This window comes from Ostrinia nubilalis, chromosome 29 (assembly GCF_963855985.1).
Source record: "Ostrinia nubilalis chromosome 29, ilOstNubi1.1, whole genome shotgun sequence".
NCBI classification, from domain to species: Eukaryota; Metazoa; Arthropoda; class Insecta; order Lepidoptera; family Crambidae; genus Ostrinia; species Ostrinia nubilalis.
In genome coordinates this window covers 643,858-654,875 of record NC_087116.1, presented here as the reverse complement: position 1 = coordinate 654,875, position 11,018 = coordinate 643,858, and the positions used below count along the sequence as shown (strand labels likewise).

The window sequence follows — 11,018 nt, the reverse complement described above, 5'->3', positions numbered from 1 at the left end:
AGAACACTTACATCCTTCTCCCAATCATATAGGTCAGCATCCCACACGCCTCGTGCCTTACAGCCGCGTCCCAGCAGTGCTGTGAGCATGGTGTGGCTTCAGTCTTGTCCACAGGTGATCTAGAAGGACCTAGAAGCTTCTAGAAGCACTCACATCCTTCTTCCAGCCTCAGGTTGCTATATTCTGGCTCCAGACGGCGTATCTCCTCTATACATGTCACCTGGAAGGTTCTAGAAGCCTAAATAATTCTGATAAATATGACCTGGAATCTTCTAAAAGCACTTACATCCTTCTCCCGATCGTAAGGATCTGCATCTCTGACGCCTCGCCGCTTGCAGCACCGTTCAAGCAGTGCAGTCAGCATGGTGTGACTTCTGTCCTGTGTACAGGTGACCTAGAAGGACCTAGAAGTTTCTAGAAGCTCTCAGAAGCTTCCAGAAGCTCTCAGAACACTTACATCCTTCTCCCAATCATATAGGTCAGCATCCCACACGCCTCGTGCCTTACAGCCGCGTCCCAGGAGTGCTGTGAGCATGGTGTGGCTTCTGTCTTGTCCACAAGTGATCCAGAAGGACCTAGAAGTTTCTAGAAGCTCTCAGAACACTTACATCCTTCTCCCAATCGTAAGGGTCTGCATCCCTGACGCCTCTCCGCTTGCAGCACCGTTCCAGCAGTGCGGTCAGCATAGCGTGACTTCTGTCCAGTGTACAGGTGACCTAGAAGTTTCTAGAAGCTTCCAGAAGCTCTGAAAACACTTACACCTTTCTCCCAATCGTAAGGATCTGCATCTCTGACGCCTCGCCGCTTGCAGCACCGTTCAAGCAGTGCGGTCAGCATGGCGTAGTCCGGAGTGTCCACAGGTGACCTAGAAGGACCTAGAAGCTTCTAGAAGCACTCACATCCTTCTTCCAGCCTCAGGTTGCTAGTATTCTGGCTCCAGACGGCGTATCTCCTCTATACATGTCACCTGGAAGGTTCTAGAAGCCTAAATAATTCTGATAAATATGACCAGGAATCTTCCAAAAACACTTACATCCTTCTCCCAATCGTAAGGGTCTGCATCTCTGACGCCTCTCCGCTTGCAGCACCGTTCAAGCAGTGCGGTCAGCATGGTGTGGCTTCTGTCTTGTCCACAAGTGATCCAGAAGGACCTAGAACTTTCCAGAAGCACTCACATCCTTCTTCTAGTAAACTTGGAAGGTTCCAGAAGCTCAAAAATGACCTAGAATCTTCCAAAAGCACTTATGTCTTTCTCAGTGCAGTGCTATGAGCTTGTGTCCGCTATACAGGTGACCTGCAAGTTTCTAGAAACTTCCAGAAGCTCTGAAAACACTTACATCTTTCTCCCAATCGTAAGGATCTGCATCCCTGACGCCTCTCCGCTTGCAGCACCGTTCAAGCAGTGCGGCCAGCATGGTGTGGCTTCTGTCTTGTCCACAAGTGATTCAGAAGGACCTAGAAGTTTCTAGAAGCTTTCAGAAGCTCTCAGAACACTTACATCCTTCTCCCAATCGTAAGGGTCAGCATCCCTGACGCCTCTCCGCTTGCAGCATCGTTCCAGCAGTATTGTGAGCATGGTGTGGCTTCTGTCTTGTCCACAGGTGATCTAGAAGAACCAAGAACCTTCCAGAAGCACTGACGTCTTTCTCCAAGTCTCAGGTTGCTTGTATTCTAGCTCCAGACGGCGTATCTCCTCTATACATGTGACCTAGTAGGTTCCAGAAGCACAAAGATGACCTGGAATCTTCTAAAATCACTTACATCCTTCTCCTAGTCACAAGTTGCTTATGATCTTGATCCAGCAGTGCTGTAAGCCTGGCATGGCTCCTGTCTTGCGTATAGGTGACCTAATCTTCCAGAAGCATTGACGTCTTTGTCGAAGTTGCAGATTGCTTGTTACTCTCTCCAGCTGTACTATGTACAGGCGACCTAGAAGGACCTAGAAGCTTCTAGAAGCACTCACATCCTTCTTACAGTCTCAGGTTGCTTGTATTCTGGCTCCAGATGGCGTATCTCCTCTGTACATGTGACCTGGAAGGTTCTAGAAGTCTAAATATGACCTGGAATCTTCTGAAAACACTTACATCCTTCTCCTAGTCGCAAGTTGCTTATGGTGTCAATCCAGCAGTTCTATGTATAGATATAGATGACCTAGAATCTTCCAGAAGCATTGACGTCTTTTTCCTAGTCACAGTTTGCTTGTATTTTCTCTCCAGCTGTGCTGTAAGCGTGGCGTAGCTTCTGTCTTGTATACAGGTGACCTAAAAGGACCTAGAAGCTTCTAGAAGTACTCAGATCCTTCTTAGATTGCTAGTAGTCTGGCTTCAGCAGAGTAGCGCGGCGTATCTCCTCTGTACATCTGACCTGGAAGGTTCTAGAAGTCTAAATATGACCTGGAATCTTCTGAAAACACTTACATCCTTCTCCCAATCGTAAGGATCTGCATCTCTGACGCCTCTCCGCTTGCAGCACCGTTCAAGCAGTGCGGTCAGCATAGCGTAGTCCGGAGTATCGGCATATTCCAGCTGTTGGACGTGTTCCAAGAACTGACGCAGCTCTGAAGGCAGGTGTTTGAGGAGCAACCGGTGGTCGTATTTCTCTTTCATGAGGCCGACCTGTGAGAGAAATATGGAGAATGTTTAAAGGTTTTTTTTTATCCACAACGAGGAAGCTCTTGGCCTGTATCTCACCTGATGGTAAGTGACGATCAGGCCGAAGGTGGAAGCGAGCTTCACCCGGAATCCTCAACCACGGAGGAACTGGCTATCTTGCCTCTAACTGCCGGAACACAACAATGCTGTTAACATTGTTGTTATGGCGACAGACTTAGGTAAGATGGTGGTAGCTAGCCAGGCGGACTTAGAACAAGCCCTACCACCAAACAAACCGAACAGAAAAATCTGCCCCCACTGGGAATCGAACCCGGGATCTCTGCGTCTGAAGCAGGTGGTCTTACCACTAGACCACAGAGGCGGTTGGTAAAAGGTAACTTTCTGTGAGATCGGTACGAACACGAAAAACTTTCGAGTTCGAATCGTTGACGTATTCGAATTGCCATCAAAAGGTACGAAAACTACAACAGCGCCCTTGTGAACGTGTCGTAAAGTGAACTTAGTATGAGAAATGGTTGCACGAAACTTATTTTGAGAATCAAAATTGTCACGTTATCGTTTAATTCGATGACGAAAGTTGTTCATGCTGTACCGTATTACATAATAAGGCTGCGTTTTCGCCAGAGATTTGCGAGGATACGTAGCGAGGGATGTGATTGTAAAGAACCAATAGAATCGCTTCATTTACCTCTACTCGGTATTGGATTGGACGTAAGAATGTCGACAGTATTACCATTATTTTTGGACGTAATAATATCGATAGTATTGATCCTAAAGCACTATCGATATCCTGAGTATTTTTCGAGGTCAACTATCGATAATTCGGCAACACTAGTGTCAACAATTGTCTATGAATTACATTCCATTGTCTATGTCCCAACAGTTCCTTGTCCTTGATCTTTCCGCAACACTAGTGTCAACTGCCCATTTATCTACGAAATACGTCATCATTGTCTATCCTACTAATATTATAAATGCGAAAGTTTGGATGTCTGGATGTCTGAATTTTTGTTACTCTTTCACGCAAAAACTACTGAACAGATTTTGTTAAAACTATACAGTATTATTGTTTATTACCCATATTAACATATAGGCTATAATTTATGACGATATGTAAGCAATAAATTTCAATAAACAAATAAGACGTGTCTGAATAAAAAGCGCCATCTATAGTCATTGGTTAAAATCTACAGCGCTGGACAAACTACTGTTTTTGACGTTCGTAAATATTCATGCGGGGGAGCCGTAAAACGCCATCTATCAACATGATATCAAACAACAGATTTTATGAACTAAGGGGTAAAACGAGGTCCACGCGTACGAAGTCGCGGGCGGACGCTAGTGTCACTATATGTGCTCACCTGTTCCTTGTCCTTGATTTTTCTCCACGGCAGCTGTCCATTGACAAATTCCACCAGCATGTAGAATAATGACCACAAGTCGTCGTGGCGGCCCATCTCTTTGTTCTTGTGGGCGTTTATGGACGCGTAGCGGACCGTGCCTGCGGACAACACATGTGTTTATATAGGGTGAAAACGATAAGTGACCTCACTCGATTATTTGTAAACTATACAAGTTCATGAACCACCATCACCATTTCAGTCACAGGACGTCCACTGCTGAACATAGGCCACCCCAATGACTTCCACATCGCACGGTTGGTAGCGGCCTACATCCAGCGCCTTCCTGCTACCTTTATCAGGTCGTCGGTCCACCTTGTGGGTGGACGTCCCACGCTGCGTTTTCCGGTACGCGGCCTCCACTCCCGAACCTTGCTGCCCCATCGGCCGTCAGTTCTGCGTACTATGTGCCCTGCCCATTGCTACTTCAGCTTGCTAAATCCGTCGGGCTACGTCAGTGACTTTAGTTCGTTTACGAATCTCCTCATTTCTGATTCGATCTCGTAAAGAAACACCGAGCATAGCCCTCTCCATAGCACGCTGTGCAACTTTGAGCTTCTGTATAAGGCCTATAGTGAGAGGCCACGTTTCCGAGCCGGTTCATAAACGTGCTTCACGAATTATATCTAACGGTATCACTAATAGGTTACAGAATAAACTATATCTATCGGAAAATTCAATATTTCCAGCTTTCCAAGTTTCCATACGTATGAAGGACGCAAAATGATACCATTTATGAGATATTATAATTTTAATTTTGTATGGGAATTGAGTGATATCAAGTGAGAGCTATCGATTAATTGACTATGTTTTCCTTAGACGGTAACAAATTGGTTTAAGCTGCAACAAGATCGTTAGTAAGGTGACAACAAGACCGTTGTGTGAGCGCGTTAAGACAGTCCACTCACCTCTGAAGCCGGCGGCGGCGCGCGGCGGCCGCACCTGTCCGTTGCTGGTGGTGTACTGACGCGCGAGCCCGAAGTCTAACATGTAGACTTTGCGGCAGTTGCTCGGGTGCCGGCCTATGCTGAAGTTGCTCTGAGGAAACACAAGTAAGTATTTTTATTACACAACTCTCTCACTAAGGCCCGATTCGACCAAACTTTTATCCGAGAATAACCCCTGGTATAACTGGCACATTAACAAAGTCAAAGTCAAAATTTCTTTATTTGTTTAGACTAATAAATAGTTCTTACAAATCGTCATTTTGCTCTTAAGGAGCCTCTACATGTCTCATAATCTTTTTATTCTACCAGCGCTTCGAGACCAACATTTGGCAAGTGCTGAGAAGAAGCGCCGCAACAAACTCAGTCACCACTGTCTGTCTAACAGTTTAAATATGGGAAATATGTCAAAACTGATGATTTATTCTGAGATTAATATTTACTCTTGTTTGGTCGAATCCACCCTAAACTGACTATGACGAAAATTAGTAAAGGACCGATTAAAATGAAAATTAGTAAACTCTAGTGTAAACTTTCTTTAACTTGTGAAAACCACACATTATTTTAGATTTTTGATAATTTAATATTAAATACTACATAATACTCACAGGTTTAATGTCTCTATGAAGGAACCCTACTGAGTGGATAGAGTCTATCGCTTTGAGTATCTGTAGACCCAATCTGTAACAAAATCATTATTATGTTATTATGCACAACAAAGTGAGGAAAAAACGAAAAAATAGGCAGAGTAAAGAGTAGAATGGGGGACCACTTCCCCTTCCCGTGGAAATCGTAAGAGGCAACTAAGGGACAAATATGCCAGGCCTCCCAAACCCGTCTGGCCAGCGTGGGGAGTGTAGGACAAATCCTCCATTTGCCTCTGGTAAATTAGAGGGTCGTGCTCCTGCAGTGGAGACTAAATGACCCGAGGATGACTTATCGCTTGCGCGTAATTATATTGCTGTCGCGACTGTGCGACGGGCAGCCGTAGTGTAGTGTAATGTAGTGTGCGAGCTAGAAATTCTAGGCCTACACATGGGTACTTTGGGGTCATTGTACCAAATTTTATCTGCTCGGTAACCGGACTTTGGAAGGCACTGGATGCAGGCATCGGCTAACCGGCCAATCTGGAAATCACTGGGGGAAGTGGGGGAGATGATGATGATTACCTAAGCGTGGTAGACAGTGAGAAGGCGCCTCTCGGCTGGGCGCGGCGTAGCTCCGCCAAGTTCCGGCTTTGGAGCCTCATCACCATGAGCTGATGATGACGATGATGATAATGATGATGATTACCTGAGCGTGGTAGACAGTGAGAAGACGCCTCTTGGCTGCTAAAGCCCGGTCCGTGAGCACGTAGATTTTTGTCCAATGACCCCAAGCTACCCATCCTTATCGCTCGCGCGTAATTTTATTGCTGTCGCGGCTGTGCGACGGGCGCCCGCAGTGAGTGTGCGAGCGCGATAGCAATATAATTACGCGCGAGCGATAAGGATGGGTAGCTAGAGGTCATTGGACAAAATTCTACGTGCTCACGGACCAGACTATAGCTCCGCTATCTTCTGGCCTTGAAGCCTCATGACCACTAGCTGATGATGATGATGACGATGATGATGATGATTACTTTAGCGTGGTAGACAGTGAAAAGGCGCCTCTTGACCTCTAGCTCCGCTATTTGGCCTTGGAGCCTCATCACCACGAGCTGATGATGACGATGATGATTACTTGAGCGTGGTAGACAGTGAAAAGGCGTCTACCTCTTGACCTCTAGCTCCGTTATTTGGCCTTGGAGCTTCATCACCATGAGCTGATGATGATACTGATGATGATGATGATTACCTGAGCGTGGTTGACAGTGAGAAGGCGCCTCTTGACCGCTAGCTCCGCTATCTTCTGGCCTAGAAGCCTCATCACCACGAGCTGATGATGATGATGATGATTACTTGGGCGTGGTAGACAGTGAGAAGGCGCCTCTTGACCTCTAGCTCCGCTATTTGGCCTTGGAGCCTCATCACCACTAGCTGATGGATGATGATGATGATTACCCAAGAGTGGTAGACAGTGAGAAGGCGCCTCTTGACCGCTAGCTCCTGTATCTTCTGGCCTTGGAGCTTCATCACCATGAGCTGATGATGATACTGATGATGATGATGATTACCTGAGCGTGGTAGACAGTGAGAAGGCGCCTCTTGACCTCTAGCTCAGTTATCTTCAGGCCTTGGAGTCTCATCACCCCTAGCTGATGATGACGATGATGATGATGATGATTACTTGAGCGTGGTAGATAGTGAAAAGGCGCCTCTTGACCTCTAGCTCCGCTATTTGGCCTTGGAGCCTCATCACCATGAGCTGATGATGACGACGATGATGATGATGATGATGATTACTTGAGCGTGGTAGACAGTGAGAAGGCGCCTCTTGACCTCTAGCTCCGCTATTTGGCCTTAGAGCCTCATCACCATGAGCTGATGATGATACTGATGATGATGATGATTACCTAAGAGTGGTAGACAGTGAAAAGGCGCCTATTGACCGCTAGCTCCGCTATCTTCTAGCCCTGGAGTCTCATCACCCCTAGCTGATGATGATTACCTGACTATGGTTGACAAAGAGAAGGCGCCTCTTGACCTCTATCTCCGCTATCTGGCCTTGGAGCCTCATCACCACTAGCTGATGATGATGATGATGATGATTACCTAAGAGTGGTAGACAGTGAGAAGGTGCCTCTTGACCTCTAGCTCCGGTATCTTTTGGCCTTGGAGCCTCATCACCACGAGCTGATGATGACGATGATGATTAATTGAGCGTGGTAGACAGTGAGAAGGCGCCTCTTGACCTCTAACTCCTGTATCTTCTGGCATTGGAGTCTCATCACCCCTAGCTGATGATGATTACCTGAGCGTGGAAGACAGTGAAAAGGCGCCTCTTGACCTCTAGCTTCGCTATCTGGCCTTGGAGCCTCATCACCACTAGCTGATGATGATGATGATAATGATGATGATTACCTGAGCGTGGTAGACAGTGAGAAGGCACCTCTGGAGTCTTGACCGCTCCGCTATCTTCTAGCCTTGGAGCCTCATCACCACTAGCTGATGATGATGATGATGATGATGATGATTACCTGAGTGTGGTTGATAGCGAGAAGGCACCTCTTGACCTCTATCTCCGCTATCTGGCCTTGGAGCCTCATCACCACGGGCTGATGATGATGAAGATGATGATTACCTGAGCGTGGTAGACAAAGAGAAGGCGCCTCTCGGCTGGGCGCGGCGTAGCTCCGCCAAGTTGCGGCCTTGGAGTTGCATGACCACGTAGTTGAAGCGAGCGTTGCGACCGCAGCCGATGAAGCGGCAGACGTGCTCTTTGCCTGTAAGAATGAAAAATATTACATTTATTTATGGCCTCTATGGACTGGTGTATGTTAAAGAGATGTATTTAAATAACCAATCAGAAGCGAAGACAGAAAATAACGAAATCTGACTGGTTAATGGAAGGAAAAGCAAAGAAGTAAGTTGGTGACACCCAAAGTATCCAAAAAAGATGACAACACAACCTTATTCCAATTAAACAAAGACGTGTTTCTAACTTTTTGGCTACTGACTGATGACCAGTGGGTAGACTAAGTGCACGTTTTCATCGCAAGCCAGTAGAAAAGCTTTTTTTTTATGAAGATTTGTCGGATTCGATTCGATCAAAAAGTGCATTTTGTCTATGGGGGCAGCAGTGCCCACCATCCCCAAGTTTAGCACCTCAGGATGGTAGCATAAGCGTCTACCTCCAGCTAACTTCTTCTAGCTCCTACTCTCGTTATGAGCTACTTCTGAGCAGGTGCTCAGAAGCTGCTCAGAAGCTGGAACCTAAGCTGGTGCTTAGATTAACGTGCAGATTACAGTTTCAGCCACTGCTACCAGGGTCAGCGCTTCATGTAGCTGTGCAGTGAAGACCTGAAGCGTCTCTTAAATCTAGCCCTTATGATCTCCACTTGAAACTTCTTGAGTATACCAACCTCAATCTTCATCTTACCATTCTCAAGTCCAGTCTCTCGCGTTCCTCGTGCCATATGATGACCAGAAACCTCCACCATACAGCATCTTGAGCACCTACTTAAGCTGACTGCTGGACTGGACAAGGGAGCCCTGATCTGAACCGTCTCTTAAGTCCTGCTCTCGCGTTATCTCTCTCTAGAATCCACATCCTCTTACCTTGCAGCTTCTTGAGAGTCCAACTCTCACGTCTCTCTTCTTTCATGATGATCTGAGCATCTCCCAAACACAGCCCTTATTTTCTCTCTCTCTCTCTCTCTCTCTCTCTCCTCTTAATATAGTCTCTCTCTCTCTCTCTCACCTTGCAGCTTCTTGAGTACAGCCACCTCCATCTTGAGCACCTGCTTGGGCTGGCGCGCCGATTCCACCTTGAGCGCCACCTGCTCCTGGGTCACCAGCTCCAGACCCTCGTATATCTCCTCTCCACTCACTTAGCAGCTTCTAGAGTATACCGACCTCCACATTCAGCCCGCTAGAAGACCAGTCTAAACTAGACTGCCGCAAGAAGACCTAAGACCTTCTCCTTGTGTTATGATGACCAGGAGCACTGAGCTGCAAGGTTACTACTACTCTTCTCTCCTTAAAGCGTCTTTCACACCAGGTTCTTCAGTGTAACGCTAGAAGACCTAAGCTTAGACTGGTGCCTTATACTGCTATGATGACCAGGAATTATTTTAGACTACCTGTAGGCTGACGCTCTGGTCCAGTCATTCATATAGCTAATGCAATAATGACCTGAACCGTCTCCAGCCCTTATATTCTCTCTGTCTCTCGCTCCTCTCACTTTGCAGCTCCTGAGCAGGTGCTTAGAAGATGGAATCTAAGCAGGTGCTTAGATTAACGCGCTGATTCCAGTTTGATGATGATCAAGGCTGGAATCGAACTTTCCATCAGTGGTAGCTAGCCAGGCGGACTTGGATTAAGCCCAATCAGTCTGCCACCTACCAGAACCTACTTTTTTTCTCTCTCTCTCCTCATCTTCTCTCTCTCACCTTGCAGCTTCTTGAGTACAGCCACCTCCATCTTGAGCACCTGCTTGGGCTGGCGCGCCGATTCCACCTTGAGCGCCACCTGTTCTTGGGTCACCAGGTCGAGACCCTCGTAGATCTCGCCGAAGCCGCCGCCGCCTATTTTCTTCACCACCTGGGGGTATAGAAGACTTTGTTAATACATTTTAGTTAAATTTTACCTTTTCTAGTTGTGTCAGGCCATTATAGAGCCTTTTTATAGCTACTTTTTTTATCACACTATCGTGCTGCAATCACAACACCGACGGCAAAATGCAGTCATCATATCACCGGCAGCAAAATGCCGCACCGTAACCCCCAGCCGCGTACCGGAAAACGCAGCGTGTGACGTCCACCTACAAGGTGGACCGACGACATCATAAAGCGCTGGACGCAGGCCGCTACCAATCGATCAACATGGAAAGCTTTGGGGAGGCTTATGTTCAGCAGTGGACGTCCTATGTCTGAAATGATGATGATGATGAACCCACAGCAAATTGCACAGCACCCAACGGCAAAATGCCGTTGTCACAGCACCGACGACAAAGTAGCCTCCATCAAAATGCCGCCATTATAGCACCAGTAAATGCTCCAATCATAGCACCAGCGGCAAAATACCGCACTATAGCCTCATAGTAAAACGCCAGTTTCACAGCGCCGGCGGCAAAATGCTCACCCCCGGCAGAACGCTCACCTTCCACCGCTCCTTAACCACGTGTCCGGGCTGCAGCAGGTCCTCGGACGCCATGGTGATGTGGTGCGCGCGCCGCGAGGTGTCACAGCGGGACGCCTCGCGTGACACGCGCCCGCCGAAGTTTGGGAGAGAGATGCCTCCAGCACCGACAAAATGCCGCATAGTAACCCCCAGCAAATGCAGCCTTCACAGCACCCAGCGGCAAAATGCCGTCCTCACCGGCAAAACACCATACTCACCGGCAAATTGTCGCGCAGTGACCTCCAGCAAAACGGCGCTTTCACAGCGCCGGCGGCAAAATGCTCACTCAGCGGCAGAACG

The 11,018-nt window shown here is 47.4% G+C and overlaps 1 protein-coding gene across 1 annotated transcript in view; it reads right to left on the bottom strand.

Annotated features, from left to right (window-relative positions):
- Positions 1-10,778, bottom strand: part of LOC135085594 (tau-tubulin kinase homolog Asator) — a 34,985-nt gene extending 24,207 nt beyond the window's left edge. Inside the window, exons 1-11 of the mRNA XM_063980367.1 lie at positions 10,698-10,778; positions 9,989-10,139; positions 8,179-8,320; positions 5,565-5,637; positions 4,921-5,050; positions 3,974-4,113; positions 2,418-2,615; positions 1,964-2,031; positions 760-865; positions 287-394; positions 154-220 (exon numbers count right to left, since the gene is read on the bottom strand). Coding sequence (XP_063836437.1) covers positions 154-220; positions 287-394; positions 760-865; positions 1,964-2,031; positions 2,418-2,615; positions 3,974-4,113; positions 4,921-5,050; positions 5,565-5,637; positions 8,179-8,320; positions 9,989-10,139; positions 10,698-10,751 — 1,237 coding nt within the window. The 5' untranslated portion in view covers positions 10,752-10,778. The remainder of the gene's footprint in view (positions 1-153; positions 221-286; positions 395-759; positions 866-1,963; positions 2,032-2,417; positions 2,616-3,973; positions 4,114-4,920; positions 5,051-5,564; positions 5,638-8,178; positions 8,321-9,988; positions 10,140-10,697) is intronic.
- Between the last annotated feature and the right edge of the window lie 240 nt (positions 10,779-11,018).